The sequence below is a fragment of the Erithacus rubecula genome (assembly GCF_903797595.1).
Source record: "Erithacus rubecula genome assembly, chromosome: 13".
Taxonomy (NCBI): domain Eukaryota; kingdom Metazoa; phylum Chordata; class Aves; order Passeriformes; family Muscicapidae; genus Erithacus; species Erithacus rubecula.
Window position 1 is genome coordinate 17,240,857 of NC_136665.1, and position 24,254 is coordinate 17,265,110.

A 24,254-nucleotide genomic window follows, 5' to 3' on the forward strand; every position below is an offset into this window, starting at 1 on the left:
AGCACCCTGGGATGCTGGAAGGTGTCCCTTTAATGCCCCTTCCAGCCCAAACCATTCTATTAATCTATGAGTATCAATCCTACAAGCAGCAAAAAAAAAACAAAAAACCAAAAGGCTTTTCAAAGCCTGGCTTGTGTCTTTTCAAGTATTTTGAGCTTTTCAAAACCCCAAAACACTAAAGAAAACAAAAATGCCAAGAAGAAACAGCTGCAAACATGGCACAATCAAGATCTTTTCTACACACTTTAAAACATTTTTCCCAAGTTTTCCAGCTTTTAGCAAGTAATAACTAAATCAAATTTCTTCAGTTTGCAGATAAACGATCCATTTCACAAATTATTTTAATGTGCCATCAGAATGTATCTTAAAATTCTATTTACATTCATTGAAAGATCATATATGACTATAGAAGTTTAAAGATGTTTGTATTTTACAAAATATTTTCCCAATTCCAGCAAAAGCCTGAGGTAAAACCAACGCAATGGACTGAAACTACAATACTTAAAGCTGAGTTCTTCACTCCCTTGTGCACTTTAGGATCTGATGTGACACAGGCAGTAAAAATCCTGTATCTTAAATCTTATTTTTTTTTTTTTTCCCCTCAAAAGTCCTGGACTCATTCATGCCTTTGCAGCATCAGGCCTTAACACTTCAGGGCAACATTACACTGTATTGATTAAACAAGGGATTCAGGAAACCTGGGGAAAAGAGAAAAGGGCCTGAACAATCACAGTGGATCTCATCACCTCCGTGACATGCTGTGAATGTAATTAATCCTACATTTATTTAGGAGAAATTCACATCCTACACATCAAGCAGCAGCTCCCTGCTGGCTTCAGACTGGGTAATTACAGTGTAACAAGGAGGAGGCTTCGATTGTAAGGAAGAGATGAAAAGGAAAACAGACCTATGAGGCCAACCCACCTTTCAGGGGCTGTCTCACCTGCAAACCAGGAGAAGCAAATATGACATGCTCAGGAATGTCTGATTTTAATTGAGTTAGTTCCAATGAAGACAGCAGCTTTTACAGAGATTGTATAAATGCCACCAGGAATCCTGGTTTTTACTTTAAATCAAGGAGTCCATGCTCAAACTGGCACGTTACACCTACAGTCACCAAAATTAGCAATATCACATTTGTCTCAGGGTGCAGAGCACGTATTTGTGAAGGGTAACAAAAGTTGCAGACAGAGTTGCACAGAACACAGCAAAGCAATTTAACAGCTCAGCTGCCTTCACTCACAGCTCTCCTTCACTGCACGTGTTGAAGCTACTACAGAATACAACACAAACAATGATCTTTATAACCTTATGGGAAGTTAAAAAGTAGAGAAACATATATGGGATCAAACTTTCTCCTGCATACACCAGATCCATAAATCTATGAGAAGCAACAGCTGTACAACAGGCTGGATGGATGAGTAACCTGGTCTCGTGGAAGTGTCCCTGCCCATGGCAAAGGGTTGTCACTGGATGATCTTCACAGTCCCTTCCAATGCACACCACTCTGTGGTTCTATCCTGAGAGCACTAAACCCTGGAAAACTGCCAGGAACACTCACAGCTTCACCTCCAATCCAGGAATACAGACAATACACATTTATAATAGTAAAGTGGTACACGTTTAAAGCTAAATATGCATGTAAATATTTGGTAAAAATACTTGAAATTGCCATGGGCTGGAGCTGTTCCCTTAAGCAGGGTGCCTGTGCTGCCTGCCTGGCCAAGGAGCTGAGGAAGCTGCTCAGCCTCCCAGCCCTGTCATGCCAGCAGGCACACAGGCACAACAGCAGCCAAACCCACCCTGTGAACAGAGCCTGGCCCAGAGGGGAACACCAACACTGGAGAAGGACAGCAGGCACACAAAGGAACCCCAGCACAGCAAGAGAGTGGGGAAACCATTCTGACTGCTCTAAAGGACACAGCTCCTGTGGGGGCACAGACACACTCCTGACAAAGGAGAAAAAGCTCTCCTGCAGTAAATGCACACCTGGATTGCCCTGTCTCAGCTGCCCATCTGCAGCCATTAGCTGACCAATGGTTTCCCCAAAAATCCTTCTCCTCTCCCTCATCCCCTTCTGCTTAAAGGAAGGTGTGAAAGATGGAGGAAAGCCCAGACTTAGAACACCAATTCAGTTCTGATTTCACCTCAGAGAGGCTGCCATATGTACCAGAGCAGCTTGTAAAAGCTCGGACCTAAAGAACAAAAGCATGCAAACCAGGCAAATTAAATTTAATTTTATTATGGAAATGAAAGCAATAACAGAAGTGACAGCAGGGTGGATGATAAGCTCACTTAGCAGGGGGATCAAATGAAGTGATGACATGTCATTATGACCTCAGGGGTTAAAGATGCAATTTTCCATCTGGCTGCATCTGGCTTTTCAACAGAAATGTTGACACCACCTGCTGAGATTTACCACAAGCTGCCTCCATAGGTCTTTGTCAAGCTTTTGTTACCCAGGTTAACATTTACTTTTCCCTCTTTTCTGATAAGTTTGGCTGAGCAACATGCTCCCTTTCTTCAAAACCTAACAACACTTAAAAGGATTTACATGCCAGTTTACACAGTGGATGGAATTATTAATAGTCATTTCACAAGCAGCTTGAAGGGAAATTCTAGGAACCTGGAGCAGGTAAAACTAGCTTTATAATAGCAAGCAGAAAGATGAAATCTTAAGCTACACTTGCTAATATCTTCCATTGTCTAAGACATTTTGGAATCTACTTTTCTCTTAGTAATGGGCATTTGAATAAAGAAATTTAGTAATTTTTCTGGGGAGGGGGAAGAAAAAAAAAACTAAAAAAATCTTTAGAATTCCAGACCTAGCTTGAAGTCCCCATCCTCAACTGACTATTAGCCACCTGTGTGTGTTTTATTCAGCATCTTCATCATTTCCAGTTCTGGATACACTGTGCTTAAAATAAATCAGCTTTTGCCAGCCCAGTGACACATTCACTTATTCTTCTAATTTACCCACAGCCAAACTATGATCTCAAATCAAATTTGTAATCAGCTATTGACACACTGCTGGCTGCAAGGATTTTGTATCCACATGCAATATTTATAAAAGCCAGTACCTACCAGGGGTGTTTCTCTTCATCTGGATGGGACTGTGTGCTCTCTTTCACTGGGCATATCCATTATGGTTTAGCCTGTGCCAAACTTCCTTCCTAAACCCAGAGATCTGTGCCAGCACAGGTGAGCTGAGGAGCTTATTTCCAGCTGGCTTTAAAGTGCCCAGATTCTTCACTAAAAAGAACCTACAGTCTGTTATAACTGTTTAAAAAGAGGCCCCAGCTTCTGCTAGGAGTTTATTGCTTAGAAACAAGGGAAAGATGAGCAGAAAAGGAAAACCCTCCATGGATTTTGAGAGTATCCTCAGCCACAAAAAGACAGAAGGAAATGGAGGGAAAATAAGTTAATGAAGCCTGTTTGGAGCAAGTAAGAGCTAAGAAATAAAACAGTAGAAGCATCCAGACTGACTGGTGATGGAAATAACTAACACTGAAAGATCACCACAGTAACACACAAACACCTTCCTCTCCCAAAACTCTTCCACCACAACAGCAAATATAGAATCACAGAATGGTTTGGGTGGGCAGGGACCTTAAAGCTCATCTCAATTCACCTCCCTGCCATGGACAGAAACACATTCCAGCATCCCAGGGTGCTCCAAGCCCCAGGGGCCAACCTGGCCTTGGACACTCCCAGGGATCCAGGGACAGCCACAGCTTCTCTGGGAAACTGTGCCAGTGCTTCAGAGGGAATTAACAGAGGGATGGCACAACTTTCTTCCCCTGCTAGGGAAGATGTTCACTCCCCTCTCCAGGTGCTCACCCTGGGGAGCTGGGACCCCTGCCTTGAACAGACAAATCATCACCCTGTCACACAATGTCCTGAATGACAAATGAGCTTAGTTGTTCCCTTCAACATAAAGGAACAAAACCAAGTGTTCCCAATCCCTCTGCACTTGCTGAACTTCAAACACTGCTGAACTGCACAGCAATGACTGCAGCATATGCTTAAATGCTGTCCTGATTCAGGCCTAAAAATAGGACTGGGTTCTGCAGCTCCTCTCTCTCTTGCTCTCCTAATGACAGACAGCCATTGTGCCATGTCACTCTGACAATAAGATAGCTTAATTGCCCTCTTTCCAGCAGCTGTCAGTTCTGCTTAACTGGGACATAATGTGAGAGTCTGGGAGGAAATGTGTTAATCTATCAGTCACTTATAGCTACTGTGCATTTTCCTGGGCTGGATTTAAAGAAAACTGGGTTTTATGACTGACTTGCTAGACATTATATTCATTGATATGGGCAGCAGAGGTATTACTGTTTAATGACTCATTTCTTTGTGAAAGACCCATGAAATAACTTTCTCCTTTATTTACTGCACTTTTCCTACTCAACTTCAACCTGAATTTCCCCATACTTGGTGAATTTCCTACACATTTAAGGTGTGGTTGAAAAAGGCCTCCTCAAATTCAGTGTAAAATGAACTGGCTGTTTCAGGAAACAAGCAGGATTGATGAATCGAAAGGTTTGGAAACACCTGTAATTGTTTTGAAGTATTTTATATATTATTATCTATAAGAACAGAGTCACTGAAAGCACACAGAATAAGAATAAACATTTACAAACTATTATGAACAGTTATGAATTGAGGGTCTTTAATTCAACAAGTACTGCTAAGGTCACACCTAAACATAAGAGGCTGTCTCAATTCTCTGCCTCATTCCCCCTTCTGAACACAATTATTACCAACTTCCCTCTATATCCCCTTCACTGTCTTGTGCACTGTCTTGTGCACTTTGGATATTTTATCTCCCACAATCTCTTGTTAAGTACAATGACTATTTTAGCTACTGGTTCAGGAGTCTGCATTGCTGTATTAACAAGTAAGACAATGACATTTTTTGTGTGTATATTAGTCATGCCTGTTCCAACTCACACCTTTTGAGGGCTTTCAAAGAAGGCTGTGAAGATATAAAAAGGAAGGAAAAATAATACAAAGGCTGTAGGAAAAACAGAGTAAATCTGACAAGAACAATATAAAGCTTAGTAAGATTTGAACATGCAGCTTGCTTTAATCATTTAATCCACTTCCCACTGTTTTCCTACTGATACTTTTGGTTTTAAGCCATTAAAGCATGCTGGTATTCCAACCAGTCTGGCTGAGAACTACCCAAAACTCTGGAAATAAGCCATGCTACTCCATTAAAAGAACACAGGTGAGACAAAAGTGCAGGGATTTTGTCTGGAGGTGGCAGAATCCCTCTTTCCTCTCAAGCAGTGGAAGCCAAAGCTTCCCACAGTGCCAGGGAGAGCTGCAGGAGCACAGAGCACATGGGGATTTGTGACACTTGTTCTGGTGTTAATAATCAATTGATGCAACTGCTACAGCCCATAAATCAATGCTCCATGCAGCTGGGAATGCTTTGCATGTGCTGTCAGTTTTGAAATGGAAACTCCTTTCAGCCTTTATCCTGAAGTTACATAAGTGCTGCATAAACATTTCTTTTCCTAAGAAAGATCACAATAGAGTGAGAATTCCCCCAAAGTTGTTTTTTCCCCCCAAACCCTTATTAGTGAAAATTCACATTTTTATTTAAAATCCAATTCCTCCCTCCCTTCTCCAATGGTGTGACTGTATTAAAAACATGCAATGAATGTCTTTGCTTCTGTATCAAGAGCTGCTGAACAGACAGTCACTAAATGAAAAAACTGATCATATTCTCATATATAGCAGACAATTTATTTTACTGATATTTGTTCACAGATGAGGAATGCTCAAAGCATCTGCTACACCAATAACTGCTGAAGAACTTACTTGACTTTCTGGATCCAGATGCAATAGTCTGTAATGAAGAGATCATTGAGGATGTAGGCAGGGTCACTCTCCATAAAAATCTTGTGAATGTCCAGCAGACACTTCAAAACTGCAGCTTTCCCTGGAAAGAGATTTTTGTTTTTGTGATTGACAAGAAATCCTAACAGATCATCTTTATCACCTCACACCTGAGGGTTTAATAACCACAGCATCTACCACCCTGGAAAGTGGGGCTGCTTTCCAGGCTGGGAAGAGCAGCCCTGTGACTTTGTCCTTCAGCAGGCACATCCCTGGGGATGGGGATCTCTGCATCCAGCAGGAATCTCTGCCAGAGCCAAGGCTGCAGGCTCAGCCATGGAATTCTTTACAGCTGAAGCAGCCCCTTCCCCCAGCTTCTGCTCCAGCTCTGCTGCCCCAAACTGGCACAGACAGGCAGGGCACTGCATTTATAAAGAAAATGAAGCTGAAAAGTAGCTCACAAATAACATGGAGTTATGTCCTATCATCTCTCTACAGAGGAGCATTTTTGCCTTTATGCCTATACAGATACCAGTGCTGGGAACACACAGCTCACAGCAGGGCCAAGCACCTGGAATTGTGAGGGGCAAGGTAATGATGACCTAACAGCACACCAGGCCTGGAATTAGGGTCAACTTCTACTTCTGCTAGTCACAGAGTAGTTTGGCAAAATGAAAAAACACCTCACTTCAGGTTCAGGAAAGAAGTCATTTGACACACAGTCAATAAATACAGTAAAACATGAAAAATGTGTCCTCACTCCACAACCAGAAAACTTTCTGTTGTCAGTTTGACTTTTCCTTCATATGCAACATTGCAATTAGCTGGAATCTCCTCCCTTAGTTTTCAGATGACAGTTCTTAAAGGGTTAAGTGCTGGAACACTAAAAAAAAAAAAAATATTTTCACCATTTAATGGTGGGGAAAAAACCCACATTCAAATGAAAACAGCCACCACTGCAAATGGAATCTAATAACCCTCTCCCAAGAGGCTGGCTCCTCCTAGGCTATGAAACCTGAACAGGGATGAAATTACATTTTACAGATTTAGAGGAGAGGAGGAAAAAAAAAGAAAAGGAAACAAAAAAGATCAGAACTCCCCCTGCTGTTCAAGCACAAAATTTGTTTGCTTATTTGTAAGTAGTTCCATGCTGAAAAAGTACAGCCAGAGAATGAAAGTTAAGGGTGAGGAAGATGGAGGAGGAATGGGGAGAGCAAAAAGCCATGGCAAAAAGAACAGAAAAAAACCATTAGTTTTGAAAACCAAATCAGCAAAGAAAACCTAAAACCTCAAATAAAACTAATAACTTTTGAATTGTATCTCCATCAATGCTTGTCAGACATCACTATTTTGACTAAAAAGAAGTGTGCTCTTTTACAAAGAAATGATGTGTGGAATTAAAAATTTGCTGATTTTTTCAGGTTCCAGCTGTCAAGCTGTCAGCCCAAACAATTTCCAACATCCACTACTGTTACTCATCTGCCAAGTAACAATGTACATCACTGAATGTTATACTAATTCACAACTAAAAATGTCTTTCTCCATAAATTAAAAGTTTTGGATTATAGTAGCTTAATGAGCTTCTAATGAGAGGCTGTGAATTTGCCAGATTTCCAACCCCACTCATTTTGTTTAAAAGTAAAGAAGCTTCCAATGTATGTAACAGGAAAATCAGAGTATCTGCAGGTCACTGGATCTTTCTGGGGTTCCTTGCTGAGAAAGCTGCCAGACAAGAGCGTGAAACTGAATTTTACAGATTCAGAAATTCAGTCCTCTTTCCATTCAAAACTAACTCAAAATGAGGATAGAATTTGACCCCAACTCTGTATGTGCCATTTGATATGATAATCTGATTTTACACCACCATGAAATTCTACTAGCTTTCATCTTGTGAAATTTGTATTCCAAATACTGTGTATTTGGAAGGAAAGTTTAAGTCCTCTCTCTATTTTACATTCTTTTTCCCAACAAACCACTGTGTGTTTTCCCATACTTTCAAGGGCTCTGTTATTATTGTTTCTTTTTGATAGAACAGCATTGAGACAGAGGAGAGAACTCTACAAACTCTTAAATTAAAATATCCTGGAAATAACTTACCCAGTCAGGCAATGTGTCACTGGATCACTGAATGTTCACTGGAACACCATTTTCCATGGTGACATTAAAAGAAAAGCAAATTTCTTACCTCTCATGTACTGTCCCACTCAGAAAGAACCCCACAGGCTGTCAGCACTGCATCACTGCAGTTTTGTTATCAGAATTTTCTTTTTCACACTTATGAACAGCAACATAAGGCAGTGCAGATAAGTGAGGAGGGACAGCATCCATCTTCCCCTCAAAACTTCACTCCCTGACTGTTATAATGTCAATGGGATTTTCAATCAGCAACAGTTTTTGGCAGTAGTAAAGATTAATATTGCCATTTGTGTGGGTTTTCAATCCTGCAATTCACAAGCATTTAAAATAAACCACTGAAGCATTGCTCAGTGATCCTTCTGTCCAAAAAAATAAATGTGCTGCTTTTCTCAGAGAAGTAACTCATGCAAAACAGAGAAGTTGCAGGTCACTTTAATAAGCCAAGGTATAAAGATGGTTGTGTTCAAGTGCCAGTCCCTGAACACTCACCCAGCTGCAGAATCATGACTGTGTCACTGAGGGCACGTGTCACCAGCCCAAAGTGCCTGTACAGGGGATAGCACAGCACTCTTCTTCCAAAAGACACCAAGACATCATGGATGCTGGAGAAACTCTGTGTGCAGCAGGGAAAAATCTGAATTAGTCAGTGTGCTTGCTTTCCTTTAAGGAAAAAAGCCATAGCACATTAAGGGGAAAAAAAGAAAAAGTACATTTTGATTTATTATGCTTCTAAAAATCTGTGTTTGAATAGATATGGAAATGTACACGTTAAATAGAAACAAGATACTGCACATGGAGTTTGCATGGTAAGGTAACAGGAGTCCTGTTCATTTTAGTGGTTTGGGATTAAAAAAGGAATGTAGAGAACATGGGAATAAAACATCTCACTCAAGACTTTGCCATCCTTTAGATTAAAGCAATAAATTACATCTGTCCCACATTATTATATATATTAAGGAGAAGCTATAAAAGACCTTTTAAGAATAAAGAAAAATTAAATCCATATGATATTAACCAAATACATATGTACATATAAGATCTTTAAAAATGATATGTGACTGTGCTTCTCATGAAAATTGTAGATATTCAAGACAGGGATAAATATACCTGCCTGGGGAGAACAGTTCATTGTCCTCTTTCATGAGTGAGGAACACTTCTAATTTAGTCAGGCCAGAAGCATTAAGGAGTTATTAAAGACTTTCTTAAGAGTGATTTCCCTTCCAGCTTTCACTTCAAGACAAAATGCTCCACTTATTAATTAATTTAAAAAAAACCCTATTTCATCTTGAACTCTCAATCTATTAAAATTAATAAAAGCACTTTGCTGACAGCCAGCATTTCTTTGGATTCTGTGAGTACCTCAAGCCATTGTTCATTTTAATTGGTCACCAGCAAGCATTTAAATCATTTATGGTTTGTGATTTAATATTTAGAGGCTAAGGTGTGTACATGCCATGACCAGCAAAATGGCAGTCAGCTTGAACAAACCAGAGCTGAGGCAATTTTTTTCTGTACAGAATGATGGTTTTGTCTAACAGAGATAGTTACTAACAGCTTGGTGCCAGGATTGTGAGTTTTCTAGGTGTGAAATACACTGTTAGCACAGGCTACACCAAAAACTGCTCTATCACATGCAGAGAACTCCTTCACTAGGTTAGATCATGGATCTGGGGGAAAAAAAAAAAATCATTAATTAAGGCAATCAGGGCATTTTAACTTGCCCTTTGCAACCTGCTACTGCAGAACTCAAAATAAAAGAAAACCAGTTATCACAGGACAAGTTATACCTGAATGTAAGATTCAGCACTAGTGGAAAAGGCTGAAGGGCTGGGCCCAAAAACCCCTGTCCAATTCCAGTTTTGAGCCTGCAAAGTGAGACCTGGCTCAGCCATTTCAGGACTGAGCTGGGAGAGTCCTTTCCACCTTCCTGTATTTTAAGAATTAATGGATTTCAAGCCAGGTCAAGTCCTTCCCACCTCCAGCTCAGTAAAAACTTCTTTGCACAGGCCTGGGTGCTTCCAGTGAATAATCTGAATGTGGAGAGAATGGAATTCAGGGTTTCCTCTGATCTCTGCTGATTCCAGAGGGGGAGCAGCACTAAACCAGAGATTTAACACTGAACCAGGGATGGGGTTTAATGGTGAACATGGTGATTGTGCTGGTAATGGCTGGATCTGAGCATCTTAAAGGTCTTTTCCAACCTTACCATTCCAAGAGCAAGGCTGAAAAGAAGGGAGCAGGTAAAGCAATATGTGCCCAGAAACCAATTACTGGTACCATTAAAAACAGGATATACAATTAATTAATCTTCAATACTGAAAGAGAAAACTTGGCACAGAAACAACACAAAACACTAAAAAAACTCCAAGTAATTCAACAAAAACACAACACAAAATTTACCTTACCTCCAGCCAGCACAATGTTGCACTCAGTTTCCTGATGTTCCAAGATGATTCAACCTGATTTTAAGAGAAGACAGTTAAACAAGAATTATCTAACCCAACACTATTGGCAAGCTATTTAAGATAACATTCTGGCAGCAACTTGAGAACCTTTGTGAATAAGCAGCAGTAATTACATTATGTGCATTGAAATGGTCACAGGACAGCATTAAAAATTAGATTGCAATGCAGATGTTGAATAACTGAGTTCATTTCCACAACAGGACAATCCAGTCCATGCCCAAAATCTTTAAAATAAAACAACAATACAAAAAGAAATGGTATTTTACTGGAATTCTGTCCCTTTGCACAAAGCAAGAGACTTGAGTCAACAAAAGCCAGGCTCAAATGCCTTGGTTCATGAAAATAGCTTAAAACTTCTGGCATACAGAGAGGGTCCCAAAGCCAGCAGTACATGTAAAATGTCATTATTTTTAATATGTGACAGATTCATAGTATTTGAGTGGAAGTGTGGTCCAGTGGGATGATAGGGGCAAGAAGCCAGAAAGCCTTGATCTATAATCCTGGCTCTAGTAAAGATTTGTGTGGCCTGAATGTCTTGGTTTTTCTATTAAATAGGAATTAAAAAAAAAGGGCAGGGGGGAAAAGGAGAGAAAACCCCAGTGTGTTTTCCACACACATCAAACAGTTACTGCAAAACCAATAAAGAATTGTACAACTGTGGTCCTGGCAGATGTGCAGCTCTAACATGCAACACAACAACAATCCCAGATTATTCTGGTCAATCAGCAGCTCTGGACATTTTGCTTGTCATTCTACGTGTCAATCTGATAAAGTCAGAATGGTTTTGATTACATGTGCCAGTATTTTGGTTACAGGCATTTGAAAAAACATCTCCTTGGTTCATATCAGCACAGGAGATATGAAAGTTGTTTCTGGGAAGCAATTCCAAGAGGGCAAGGTATCCACACTGAACAGAAAAGTACAATTATATTGTTAAATTTGCATAAACCAAGATAAACAAATCACAACTACACAACTGTCTGCCATCTCCTGCTACTCTGTGTCTCTCCTGTTACAGTGCTGCTGTAGAAGAACACAAATATTTAGAAATCCTACTAATTCCCATGTGCACCAAATCTAGAGATATAAAGTCTTTCATTTTAACTTCATCTATGTTTAATGCCTGGCAATTAGTTAATTTTAAAGCTAAGTTCCCTAAATGGCAGTACAGGGTCCAGCAGCAGGTTCCTAAAACACATTTTTCACTTTTTTTAAACTCACATTCTTGTCCCCTTCATTGACACAGATCTCATAGCAATATGCCAGAAGAATATCAATTAATCCAAGATACACGTGGTGACGGCTCCTTTTATCCAGAAGATAAGATTTATTTGTGAACTTTCTCATCTGCTCTCTCTCTTCCTCAGAGAAGACAACTATAAAAAGTAAAAGGATAATTGATTGTGAATTTAAAGCTGGCACATTCACTTTAACAGGTGGTAATACTACTTCAACAGTGTCTTTAAAAAGGAGTGTGTAACTAATCACAAGTCACCCATCACTCAAGAAAAAGCCTAAATCACTCTTACTTTCCTTTTTAGCTTTTATTAAGCTCTGGTATTTTCATTTCAATGTCAAGCTCCAGCACAGCACTGCATGTACACACTGATGATTTTGAACTCTCCAGGTGCCAAGGATTTCTGTGGATGCCTGGATATCTTATACAGGGATAAATGAACAATCAGGATCTGAGTAAAATGAGGATTCTTCAGCCCATATTTATGGCACAAAAATCCAGAGGCAAGTGACAATTTAGGAAGACTGTGGCAGTTCCAACTCTGTTTTTCATGTTCATGCAAAGCAGGTCAGTATCACCCCTTGAACCACAACTGGAGATGATGCATCTCTATTTTATCAGTAAATTTCTTTATAAATTTATTCTTCAATGTAAATATGAGCCACACTCTACTTATAAACAGCAAACAAACTCCTAGTGAAATGCATGAAATCCAGCAGTAAAGTTTTCCTCCTTTAAAATTCAAACTCTGAACCATCATAACATCTACAACTGGACCATAAACACAGAAATTCCAGGTCTATCAAAATAACAGCAAGTAAGATGTAAACTAGACAACTCCAAAGATAAATGTTACAAGATGTTCATTAAGTTGCTGCAAAGTGCCAGGTGTTCAAAATAAAATACCTTTCTCTGAGAAAAGATTTCAATGTTAAAAAAAAATTCTATCCATTGCCTGAAGTTTTTGAACAATTAATTATCCAGGCTTGAAACTCATTATTAACATGTCCAAACCACCACCTACTTTGTTTTCACTGTTCAAAACTTCCAAGTACATGGTGTGAAATTATCAGAACAATTAAAATTGCAATTACATTTCTGCTGCACCAAGCCTGTACACTTTTGTACACTTACACTGCCAAATTTTAGCTAACAATCTGTACCACAATCAGTATTAATCTAATGCAAAGCAGCACTTGCTGCTACTTATCAAGTAAGCTACACTGGCAAATTTTTTGTAACTTTGATTTAAAATTGCTTTGTGTATCTGCCAGTGGCAAAACCATGCCAGAGTATAAATGTGTGTTAATATATCCACATCTAAAGGAGTTAGACATTCATCCCAAAGTTTCTGACAGATGAGACTGCTGACATTACCTTTACATTTTAATCACCTCTTCTACTTGTTTTAAGCTGGCCATTCCTCATGTTAAAAAGGAAGATACTTCAAATTGTCCTCCAGCAGCAGAGTGTCAGTGAAGCAGAGTTTAATCTCTGAGGGGAGGATGAGGTCTGACAGCCAGAGGGTGTTTTGTTACAGCCCTACTGCTATTTTACACTGTGATAACACCACTTAAATCACTGGGAGATCTGTATCTCCAGACTACTATGACATTTCCAGTTTTAAAAGTGTTAGGAGCACTTAGATAAAATGTGCTGGACCCACACTGAGAGCTGACTCAGTGGTCAGTCAGGAAAGTACAGGTCAGGAAGCACCTCTGATAATCTGCTGGTGAGAGCAGAGCCTCAGTTCATGATCCTGTCAAGCCAAGTCTGGAATCCCACAGCTCTCCCAAAGGGAAAGAACTGGCAGAACTGACCCCTCCTGGTTTTTTTCCCCCCAAACTAAAATATTATGCTACAATTTTAAGGTTTTAAGTGTGTGCTTCTATCTCTGTAGGTTAAAGAATCAGCAAAATCAGATGAAGAACAGTCAGCAGAAAGCAGAGTAGTCAGAATAAAGTTAGTTAGTGATATTAATCAATAGCAAACAAGATTATTTTCAAGCATTTCCTAAGCCATTACAAGAAGAGAAGTAGAAAAACTCTGACTGGAGTCACCCAAAGCCTTTGTGCAGGGTCAGCATCTTCCCCATTGCTGGATACTGCCTTAAAAACACTCAATGTCAAGTTAAACAAGTAACTGAAGCAATACAGCTGATTTTCTGCTAAATTTCTTAAAATTTGTTGCAACTTGCTGAGGTGTGAGAGGTTAATGGAACTTCCCACTGTTTTCCTGTACAGCCTGCCCCTGAGAATGTGGCACTGCAGATTCAGCAAAAGCCCTTTCCCTCATACATGGGACCATTTTTGGAAAGTTGCAGATTCTGGCCATCTATGAGACTCCCCAAAATGATCAGAAGAGCACAGGTTTTTCAGGAATTGAGCCAAAAGTCCTAAAAACACAGATCTGTTCCCTCTACACACCCATTTTCACACTAATATAGTCACTGGAGTCTGGTTTGTTCATCCCATCCCTGTCTTTGCATTTCTTCCATTCAAATTTTCTCTCCATCATTTATCTACTCCCTCTCAAGCCTCCACTTCTCAAATCAACATTTCCAGCATATTTTACACCACATCACTTCTGACCTTCTTCCTCCAGGCATCCTCTACAGACACTGGACTTGGACAGCCTTTTCTGGATCTCACAATTTCCTTTATACCCATTTTTATTATTCTTTAAGAAATCCACAGTTCCTGCAAACATATCAACACCATATATCATTCTTTCTTCCTACTGTCCTTGCCTTTTAAAGCCTGAGATATTTTAGAGTGGAGCCTGATCATTAGGAGTTTTGCATGCATAAAAAGCACAATTTCCTCATATAATAAAACCTGCTCTGCAGCAGGAGCAGTGCCAGGAAGGAACACATGATGCAAAGCCCCAAAAACTGAGCAAAGCAGGTAGACAGCACAATTGCAGAAATTTGATGAAAAAGAAAAGTAATCCATCTTAAACTTATGAATCCACCAGTAATGGCATATATTTGAGCCAAGTCTTATTGAAAGGTGGAACTTTGAGAGGAAATTGCTTCTCTTTCTATAAAGAAATAAGAAAGAGAACAGTCACTGTAAGCATGAGAGGTTACCCTGAACAAAATAAGATATCCTTGGAGCATATAAATGTTAGATTAAATACACATGTCAGCCTGAGCCTTTGAAGTAGTGCAATTTTTTTTACAGTAGTGCAATTGGAAGTAGAGTAAAAATGAACTTTTAACCAAGCTGTTAGAAAATACAAACCCTTTCATCTGGAATCTGTAGAAGCAAGACACTAAACAGCAGCAGCAGAAAGCAAGCTTTCCAAAAATGTTATCCCCTCATGGGAAAGGCTGTGTAATTAATAAAGCTTTATGGAGTATTACTTGACTTGAAGGAGTGACTAAGTGAACAAAAAGGGCTGGAAGAGAATACACAGTAAGATGTACAAAAAAGACAAAGAAAAGACACTTGGGATAAGGAAAAATTTTAAAAAGGCAAAATACAAATCATGCACAAAAGCAGGAGAAAAAGTTAAAAGGTCAAATAAAAATAGATTCAAAGTAAGGACAGAAGAGAAATGAAAACTTTAAATGTTAATGAGAAGTGATGAACCAAAAAGGGAAAAAAAAATTGGTAATGAGACATTAGAAGAACCTGATGATGTAAAAACAAAGAGAAAATAACCAGGGATAAATATAAGAGCAGTAATCAACCAAAGAAAAATCTTCAGTTAATTGCAATGTCATGCAAAAAATAAAAAAGGCCATCTGTACTTCTAATTACTCCTTGCAGCCAAAGACATTATAAAGACAAAAGTAATCAAGTTTTTAGTTCCAAGAAACCAAAGAAGATAACTGAAAAGACATCAATATAAGACAGGAAACAGAAGACAAAAAAGTAATTATCTTTATTCAGTGCTTCTGAATAAGAAAATAAACTTTTAAATAACCTGCTAATTTTTATTCTTTCCCACTCTGAAGTCATTTTTACATTTAACTTCAAAACCAAATCCTTCCTCACAGGACAGAGAGGAATTGCTGACTGACTGCACATTCCTTTGGCTGGGTAAAGCAGTGTAAATCCACAGGGCTCCATCCTGCTGTGATCAGAGTCCAGGGGGATCAGCCTGCAGCCCCCTCCTGCCCTTCTGCATTCCCACTCACAGGAGACCTTCAATAGAACCTGCACTCCCTCTCATGGTGGTTTCCTTCACCACAGCTCTGGTTTAGGAACCTCCACTGATTTCAGTCACTTATTCAAAACAGCACAAATGTTACCAAAACTGAGTTCTTTCCAAGGAAAAGGGTGGGTTTGCTGTCATTAACATCATCCAAACTCCAGGTTGTCTCTTTTGTTACTTCAGTGCCAAGATTGACAGAAATGCATGAACCTTTCCACTCAGCCCCATGCAGGTGAGATTTTCTTTTATCATCCTTACTTGGAGGAAAGATCATCCTGTATAAAGTCCTTTTCCTGTGTAATATCCATTAGCAGGCCTGCCAGGCTTTTGAGGAACTTGTTGTTACCCAAAAAACCCAAAAAGAGACATGTTTTTCCTCAGTGCCTCAATTTGGAGGAGAAACATTCCTTATCAAAAAATAATCCAGCAGCTCTTCATTTTTAATTATATTCCTTAAGCCAAACAAACAGGAGTAGTGTTTCATTGACTAAGGAGTGAATGGATAAAAACAAACAAAGGAACCCTTCATTATTGTACTTTCAAGCCTATTGTACCTTTGTCCAATGCTTTTTAAATCAAGTGTTTATGATGGACATAATTAACAATTTCTGGCTTCAGAGGCTGAAAAGCAACCAGGAATGAAGATCAGATTACATTCACAGTAAAATACACAACATCTTCCCAAATTCCATTGTTCTCCCAGAGAAAATGTAGAAGTACAGGTATTATCAGTGCACTGAGAACCTCTGGTGAAGGGATCATCATCATCTACTTCAGGAATATCAGATTTTCATACTACAGGAAATGAACAAAGAACAATAGGAGAAAATGCACAACAGGAACTTGTAGTGCTCCCTGCAATCACTGTGTGCAGGGAGGCAGCCTCAGTTATCTGTCAGCAGTGCTCCACAAGGTCACCTACTCACCCTGGAAACATCCCTCTAGGTTTCCAAATGGACACAAAGAGTTCTCTTTGGAAAAGGTCTATGAGACCCATAAAGTAATAAATAATAGATATAATAGAGAAATAAATGTCCTTTAAGAACAATAAGCTATAACATGGCACTACAGCAATCATCATTCAAGCAACAAATGTGTATATATATATATATATATATATTTATATATGCATATTCTCACCAAATGCAGAACTGTCATGTTCCTGATGACTTTCTCCCTGCAAGGCTGTCATCTTTTTATGAGCATCAATCCACCAAGGTTTGTACTTTAAAAGATGCTTAATAGCTTCATCTTCAAAAAAATCAGCCCTAGGGAAAATAGAAAGAACTTTCATATGCTATTTATTTCAATTCATATTATATGTGGGTACATATTAACACATCCATAAAATACATCTCACTTGGCTCCAGGTTATTTTCCATGTTAGAAGTATGTTCTTTGACTTTAAAGCAGAAAATTATTAAAAAAAACCCCCAATATTCTCCTACCTTTCAGTATTCCTTCCTTACTTCCTCCACCCTTCCTGAGCCACCCAGAAGCCCAGGGAATTAGTGAGCTTGCAGCATCACATGAAGCTGAACCAACCTGATTTGTCCTGAATGCAGCTAAAGGAAAAGACTCCAAAGGCTCCTCAGACAAATTTGATTTTATTGGGCAGCTCTCCCACTTAAGACCCAGGGAATTTGTGGGGAGGAAGTTGTGCAGCTGAAGGGTAAAGGTGAAGCAGGGATGGGGATGGATTTTAAGCAAGGACATGAAGCAGCAAGGTGGGAAAAGAAGAGTTGTAAATGAATTCTGGAAGAGAAATCACCTTCATCTCAGCACAGCCACTGTGGGAAAAATCTCAAATAATTTTGGGAGGATTTATCTTAAAGGATTCAAGTTTTAAGCCTCCTCTTATCATCTGAGCTCTTTCTTCAAGCCAAACAACGGTACAAATACTGAGAATTTGAAAAAAACCACAGGAAATTTCTCAACACCTTCTTAATCACCACACAACCTGAACACAGAATGCAATCTGGTTCCCTCTCACACTGACAGATTTTTTTTTTTTGCCTCCTTTCAATGTCAAAGCAACTCAGATATCAGCCAGGGTGCATTTTCCTTAAGGCCACCAGAACAGTTGTTTGCCTCTGTTTCTACCACAGCTTCTGTTATCCTCAGGAAAACAATTTTTGCTGAAGAAAGGCTGGTATCATCTGTTCTGAAACAACCAAGACACAGCCATTAAAGTAAATCGTGTAGCTCTACCAGACCAGAACACAGAGTCTAAAATTGAAACTTGAAATTACTGCAATTTGCATCACATTAGAGGTTAGGAACTACTTCAGTTCTAGTAAAATGCAATTCAAGAAAGCTCCTCTATTTCTTGTATGTTACAGGAAGATAGGCTGCCTCTGAAAACATTCAATCATGGAAAAATTCCAAAGTTACCTTCTAAAACAACTCAAAATAGTTGATCCTTATTGTCCCCACAAAACAATAAAACTTCAGGACTAATTTTCCCTACTGGGGATTACCCTCTTCTCCCACCAAACCCATCTTGCTGCAATCAATCTATATTAATAAAATCTCATGGCTTTCATTTCTTTTACTTATCTGAACCTAACTTGATGTGAAACACTACAACCTGAAAGGCACAAAGAACTATTTCCACCTCACTACATGGAATGAAGCACAAAAGAAACACCAAGTCTTGAGTGCTTTCCTCATTCTGCTGTAAAGCAAATTTCACGTGATGAAGGCAAAAAACAAAGTGGGCCAAGACAAAAGTTTATAACTTCAAAACTCAATTTCCCCCCCTCTTAGACAAGTGTGGCTTATTAATCCTTTTTTCACAAGGTGAAAACAAAGTTCTGACTTTGTCAACCCAAAATGCCAGCAGGGAGTGGCTGCTCAGATGCTGAAGAATGAAGTAAAATTATGCAACAGCTGAAAACAGCCCCCCTCAAACAGTAATTAAACAGCTGAGCAGCCCCAAAACAGATGAGCAAGGCTTTGTGCCAGTGTCACACTAAGAATACCCTCTAGGGTACCTGACAAGACAAAGCCAGACCAAAAGTAAACCTGCTCTTTTTTCCTAAAATGATCTTAAAACCAATCCTTTGTGAGAAGGGAATTCAGAGGTACTTGGCCAGGTGAAGTCAACACTCACAGGTAATGATCAGGCTCAAACTTGGCAGCCTCAGCTGCCAAACGTTTCCTCCTGCGTTCCTCTGCAGGAGTCTGGTCTGGATCCTTAATGTCAATAACATCACTGAGCTCATCCTGCAAAGGGAAACAAAATTACAGGACCAAGCCATTGGAATGGCACAGGGGATTTATTCAGGAAGAACTTAAGAAGGAAGCCTATCAGCATTGCATTGAAATCCCTAGAAAAGTTTCAACCTCCCTTTCAAGCCTTCCAAATTCAAGCTCCACTGTGCAAATAAAACATCAAAATTCCAAGGAAATGCAATTATTTGAAGCTCCTTAGAATTCATTATATTATCAAAATACCATTTTTTCATAAGGCATGGAGGTTATTTTGCATTGTGATAAATTTGCAATGTTAAACAAAAGCACACAACCCCAACAAAGACAAGGTAAGAATCACACACCATTCTTGTGATGTTTGAGAATACTCTCACTCTCTGAAATGACTGTACATCAGTTAATAGTGCCCTTTTAAACATCATTAAGTAGTTATTTCTCATCCCATTAATGCTGATGGGAAATGTATTTCTCCACAAATTTCATGGCAATAAAGCACCATACATGCCCTAACAGAATGTGAATACTTTCTCCACAAACAACAATCCTGCTCCAAGATCTGTGAGTACTACAAATCACACAATAGTAAGTTAAGAGTTACACAACTGAGCTGCACTTGTGAAAAACTGTTGTCTTGTAAGCCAGGAAGCCACAGCAAGTTACCCAGAAGTTGTAAGGCAGAAAAGACAAAATGCACCCACCTGCAGCCTCTGGAACACCCCCGAGCGCAAATTCCCAAATCCATAGGGGTGCTGCAGTACTGGAGAGTTTTCCTCATAAGGAATCTGTTCCATTTCCCAGTCAAATTCTTCTTCATTCTCCTCAGACAGCTCAGCAGATGCAGCTGTATTTATGGCATGGTCAGAAAAAGAAAATTATTGCATAGAAAAATTAATATTATTTCCTTGAAAGGTTTATTGTGCTACTGGTGTTTGCCCTTCTCATTTTACTGAATCTTGAAAGAAATTTCTCTCAACATTGGGTCATATAGATCTGTAACTCACAGGTCTTGCTTCAAACTCCCCAACTTCCAAAAATGAAAAGCAGGAACACTACATTTTAAATGCACTCCCTCAGACTGAAATATCTGTTCCACTGAATACAAGACCAGCATTTGATGCTAGGAGAGCCCTGACAGAATCTAAGGGATGTTATCAATAATTTAAGGCAGGTATTTAAAAATCAGAGACAGCCAAACATTTTTGTCTGTTAAATACTGATGCTAAACAAGACATGCACTAGAACCTGTGGTTTTAACTAGCTTCTCACTTGAACTAATATTCTAGTTGTAGTTTGTAGAAAGCAGAAAACTCAACTGTGTGTGTGTGATCTACAGCCACTAGAGGGGTACAAAGACCTACAGAGTATTAGCATACTTTAAAAGCATATTTTAAGCACATTTTGGAAAAATTTAAACTAACTAAACCTATCAAGGTGAAATATCTATCATCTGCAATGTATCTATTTCTACTCTTATCTACACTTTTGATTTATTCACACCCTTCTCATACCTTGGACTAGTCAAAAATAAAATACTGTATTTTTCTACATGTATCACTCTATAGATCTATAACTGTTTCATTACACACTTGTATCACCTTGTATAAACAAGACTTATTTTTTCATACCCAATTCTTCTACCAAGGGTTTTGCTGATCTTGATTTCTTTGGTGCTAAAAGAGATGTCAGCATGTCCAGCCCCTCAAAATATTGGCCAGGAACCTCCTTGGGCAACTGAATGGTAAAAGTACCTGGAAAAGAAAGTAAAAATATCATTATTGCATTAAAATATCTGACACAGACAAATATGCATTCTTCCTCTAATGAGAAAGGCTCAGAGGAAATAGGACACATGCAGGTAGCATTTTATTTTGCATTGATCCCTGTGCATGTTTTTAACCTTATTTCATAACAATGCAGGATTTTAATAATAAAACATGAAAGAGAATATTTAACTACTTGGAGTCTCCTGACTTATATTGTATAAACACAAACCAACAGAACAAAGCAAGCTTTACTTTATTTTTAATCCTTCCACCAAACAATCCACAGAAGCTACATTCACCAACCTGAATGCTGTCTTGGTTATGTAACAAAGATTCTGCAAGCAACAAATGTATTGCTTTATTGGTATTTTTTGGTTTTAAAGTATAGACTACTAGAAATAGCAATATTTCTTATGAGACAGATATCAATTACATCAACCAGTACCTTCATCTGTATTATAAGATGCTTTTTCTCTGCCATCCTCTACAATTCTTCCAGGAAGTGTCAATCTGCAAGCAAAAAAAAAAAAAAAAAAAAGAGATGCCTCACTGAAAGCCTGACTAATTCTGCAAGTTAATGTCTCAGCCTCTAAAAATGTAAGGCACATTCCAAAAGCAGCACAAAGGACTTAACTACATGACTCCTCTTCACAGCAATGGAATCCATGCAGTTCAATCCTCCTGTGTTCCTCCCAGGAAAAGACACACACTGCAAAATTTACACCCAGAGAGTTGTCTGGCCATTCATTTACAATTAAAAAGCCATTGTACAGTAAATACAGAAAAGTATTTCTTTCAATTCCCTTCAACATGATTTAATGCCTAGGAACAAGAAGGCCAAATCAAAAAATCCAAATCTTTGCATGAACTGAGCTGTCTATAGTCAACAGAAGAACTGCAGATGAAGAACATTCTGAAAATAAGTTCATTTGCTACTATGAAAATAAATTTTTAAATTTTTTTTCCACTACTTGCCTGAGAAAGTATGGCTTAGCATAAAATTTGAAGTCTTCCCCTTCAAAATAAATGTCAAACTCTGAAGCTCTGGCATAGGGCACTCTGATTTTTATTGTAAGAAAATCTGGATCCTGGGTCAGTTCAAAAGCTGGAGTTATCATGATGAATCCAGCAGGAACAGCAAACACTGGTTGTGTGACCCTATAGAAACAGGAAAGGAAAAAGAAAAAAGAGATTATTGTGGCTTCTGATTGATGAGAGTGAGTGGTATCTCTTCAAAATTCTGTAAGAACATTTCAGATTCCCACATAATTATCCTCCTTGTGCTCAAGAAGAAAACACTGATGAGAACAGCAACAACATCAAAGTGTTACAAAAACAAGGCAGCACCACTCTGCACCTTAATGCAACAACTGAATGTAGGGCTGGAGTACAGGAAAGCACCTGTTACATCCCATGTGAAAACCACACTAAAACTCAGCCCTAAAACTTTTAAACTCCTCATAACTGTTATTTATAATTTCACAAATAGCAGACCTCAGCCCTTTGCTGTTCTCTAGTCAACTGACCACAAACCACTATTAAAAAAATCCTGAAAACAAGCAATGCTTCCAAAAAAATAGAGCTGTGTTTTACAAATCACACACATATTAACCAGAATATGAGCAACAAATTAAAGGACAGTTTAAATAATATTCCTCAGGACCATATGTATGCATATACACTGACCTGTGCACATGAAAAGTAATTTATAGAATACTATTGAAAACCCAGTTATGGATTGTTTGAGGTTTGGTTTTGTTTTTAATTTGGAAGATATGCCTATAAAAAGTCACATGGCTTCAAAAATTAGCTTTTTTAACCAAAAATGTTTTAACAAATAAAAATCAGACTAGAACTATTATTTAAGAAAAAACTACTTTCCACTCACTTTCAGTTATCTTTACTAAGCACATCCCCATTCTGACAATTTTGTGAACAGCCAGAAATCATTAACAAGGCTCAATTAACAGATCACCCTTTTTCTCATATGGGTCATCAGCTTTGCTTAGCATGTATGAAAAATATTTAAACTTCCCATTTCACACTATTTCAGGGGCAACAATTCCACCCATTCCTGGCTGAGAAGCTGCCAGGTGTTTTATGGAACTGTATCTAAATAGGAAGCACCAGGCTTGTAGAACACCTGATGCACTTTTCTGTGGCTTTTCTCATTCTCTCAACAAAACAAGCATGGTTAAGAGGTACCAAAACCCGAGCACCTCACTTGGACTCTTTATGGGGTTTTATTTTCCCCAGTCAGAGTTTTATAAACAAACAGCAGCCCCAAAACCAGGCCCAGCTGTCCCTGCTGCACTGGGAGCACTCCTGGCGCAAATTAATCACCCCAAACTTCTCTTGGGTGGCTCCTACACAAATCCCTGGTGTCTCACAGCTGAGGAGCCACATCCAAAGCACAGGTATCCCAAAAAATCCCAATTTCCAGCCTGTGCTGTGCATGAGGCAGAGGGAGCAGGGCCGACAGGGATGATGCATGAGAGGCTCGGGTTAAAACACCAATCGTTCTGCCACTCGCCATGGGAAACCTTCTTCCTCAGGCTGAGGATATGAAACTTTCTGTGTCTCATTTCACGGCCACTGCTCCTGGTCCCGTGGCTGGGCTGAGCAGAGCCCGGCCCCGTCCTCACACACGTGGCGATATTTATGTACATTAATGACACCCCTTTCATGAGCTTTCCCTTCTCCAGCCTCACCAGCCCCAGCTCCCGCAGTCTCTCCCCATCACAGAGCTGCTCCAGCCCCCTCACCACCTTTGTTCCTTCCTTATCTTTCCTGTATTGAGCAGCCCAGAACGGGACACAGCCTCCAGCCGGTGCCGCCACACCGGGCCACGCGCCGACCTGCGGCCGTCCCCTCCCTCAGCCACCCAGCAGCGCGCCCTGCAAGGGGACAGAGCCCTCGGGGAAGGCGGCTGTGAGCGGGAGAACAGCAGGAGAATCCCGGGAATAGCGCCGGGAAGAGCCCCGGCCGTGCCCGCCCGCGTCACTCACTGAGCCCCGCGCTGCCGCCGCCGCTTCCCGCGCCCGCCCGCACCGGGGCGGAGCTGCGCATGCGCACTGGGGCTGTGCCCGCCCCTCAGCGCCACCGCCCGCCCGCGTCCTGCGGGCTTTGCCGCTCCTCTCCGTGTTTATAACTGTGCTCTCCTCTCCGTGTTTATAACTGTGCCCCTCCTCTCCGTGTTTATAACTGTGCCGCGCCTCTCCGTGTTTGTTTATAACTCCGCTCCTCTCCGTGTTTGTAACTGTGCCGCTCCTCTCCGTGTTTGTTTATAACTCCGCTCCTCTCCGTGTTTGTAACTGTGCCCCTCCTCTCCGTGTTTATAACTGTGCCGCGCCTCTCCGTTTGTAACTCTGCTCCTCCTCTCCCCGTTTGTAACTGTGCCGCTCCTCTCCGTGTTTGCAACT

The 24,254-nt window shown here is 39.8% G+C and overlaps 1 protein-coding gene across 5 annotated transcripts in view; it reads right to left on the reverse strand.

The window, feature by feature from the left end:
* Nucleotides 1-23,910, reverse strand: part of SHQ1 (SHQ1, H/ACA ribonucleoprotein assembly factor) — a 37,549-nt gene extending 13,639 nt beyond the window's left edge. Inside the window, exons 1-11 of one of the 5 annotated variants that reach the window (XM_079317354.1) lie at nt 23,841-23,910; nt 21,808-21,990; nt 21,278-21,342; nt 20,695-20,817; nt 19,768-19,910; nt 18,969-19,081; nt 16,994-17,121; nt 11,674-11,828; nt 10,393-10,446; nt 8,476-8,599; nt 5,833-5,953 (exon numbers count right to left, since the gene is read on the reverse strand). In XM_079317354.1, coding sequence (XP_079173480.1) covers nt 5,833-5,953; nt 8,476-8,599; nt 10,393-10,446; nt 11,674-11,828; nt 16,994-17,121; nt 18,969-19,081; nt 19,768-19,910; nt 20,695-20,817; nt 21,278-21,342; nt 21,808-21,950 — 1,169 coding nt within the window. In that variant the 5' untranslated portion in view covers nt 21,951-21,990; nt 23,841-23,910. Of the gene's footprint in view, nt 1-5,832; nt 5,954-8,475; nt 8,600-10,392; nt 10,447-11,673; nt 11,829-16,993; nt 17,122-18,968; nt 19,082-19,767; nt 19,911-20,694; nt 20,818-21,277; nt 21,343-21,807; nt 21,991-22,720; nt 22,849-23,510 lie in introns of those variants that run through there. The other 4 variants (XM_079317352.1, XM_079317353.1, XM_079317355.1 and 1 more) reach the window with 4 other exon arrangements.
* Between the last annotated feature and the right edge of the window lie 344 nt (nt 23,911-24,254).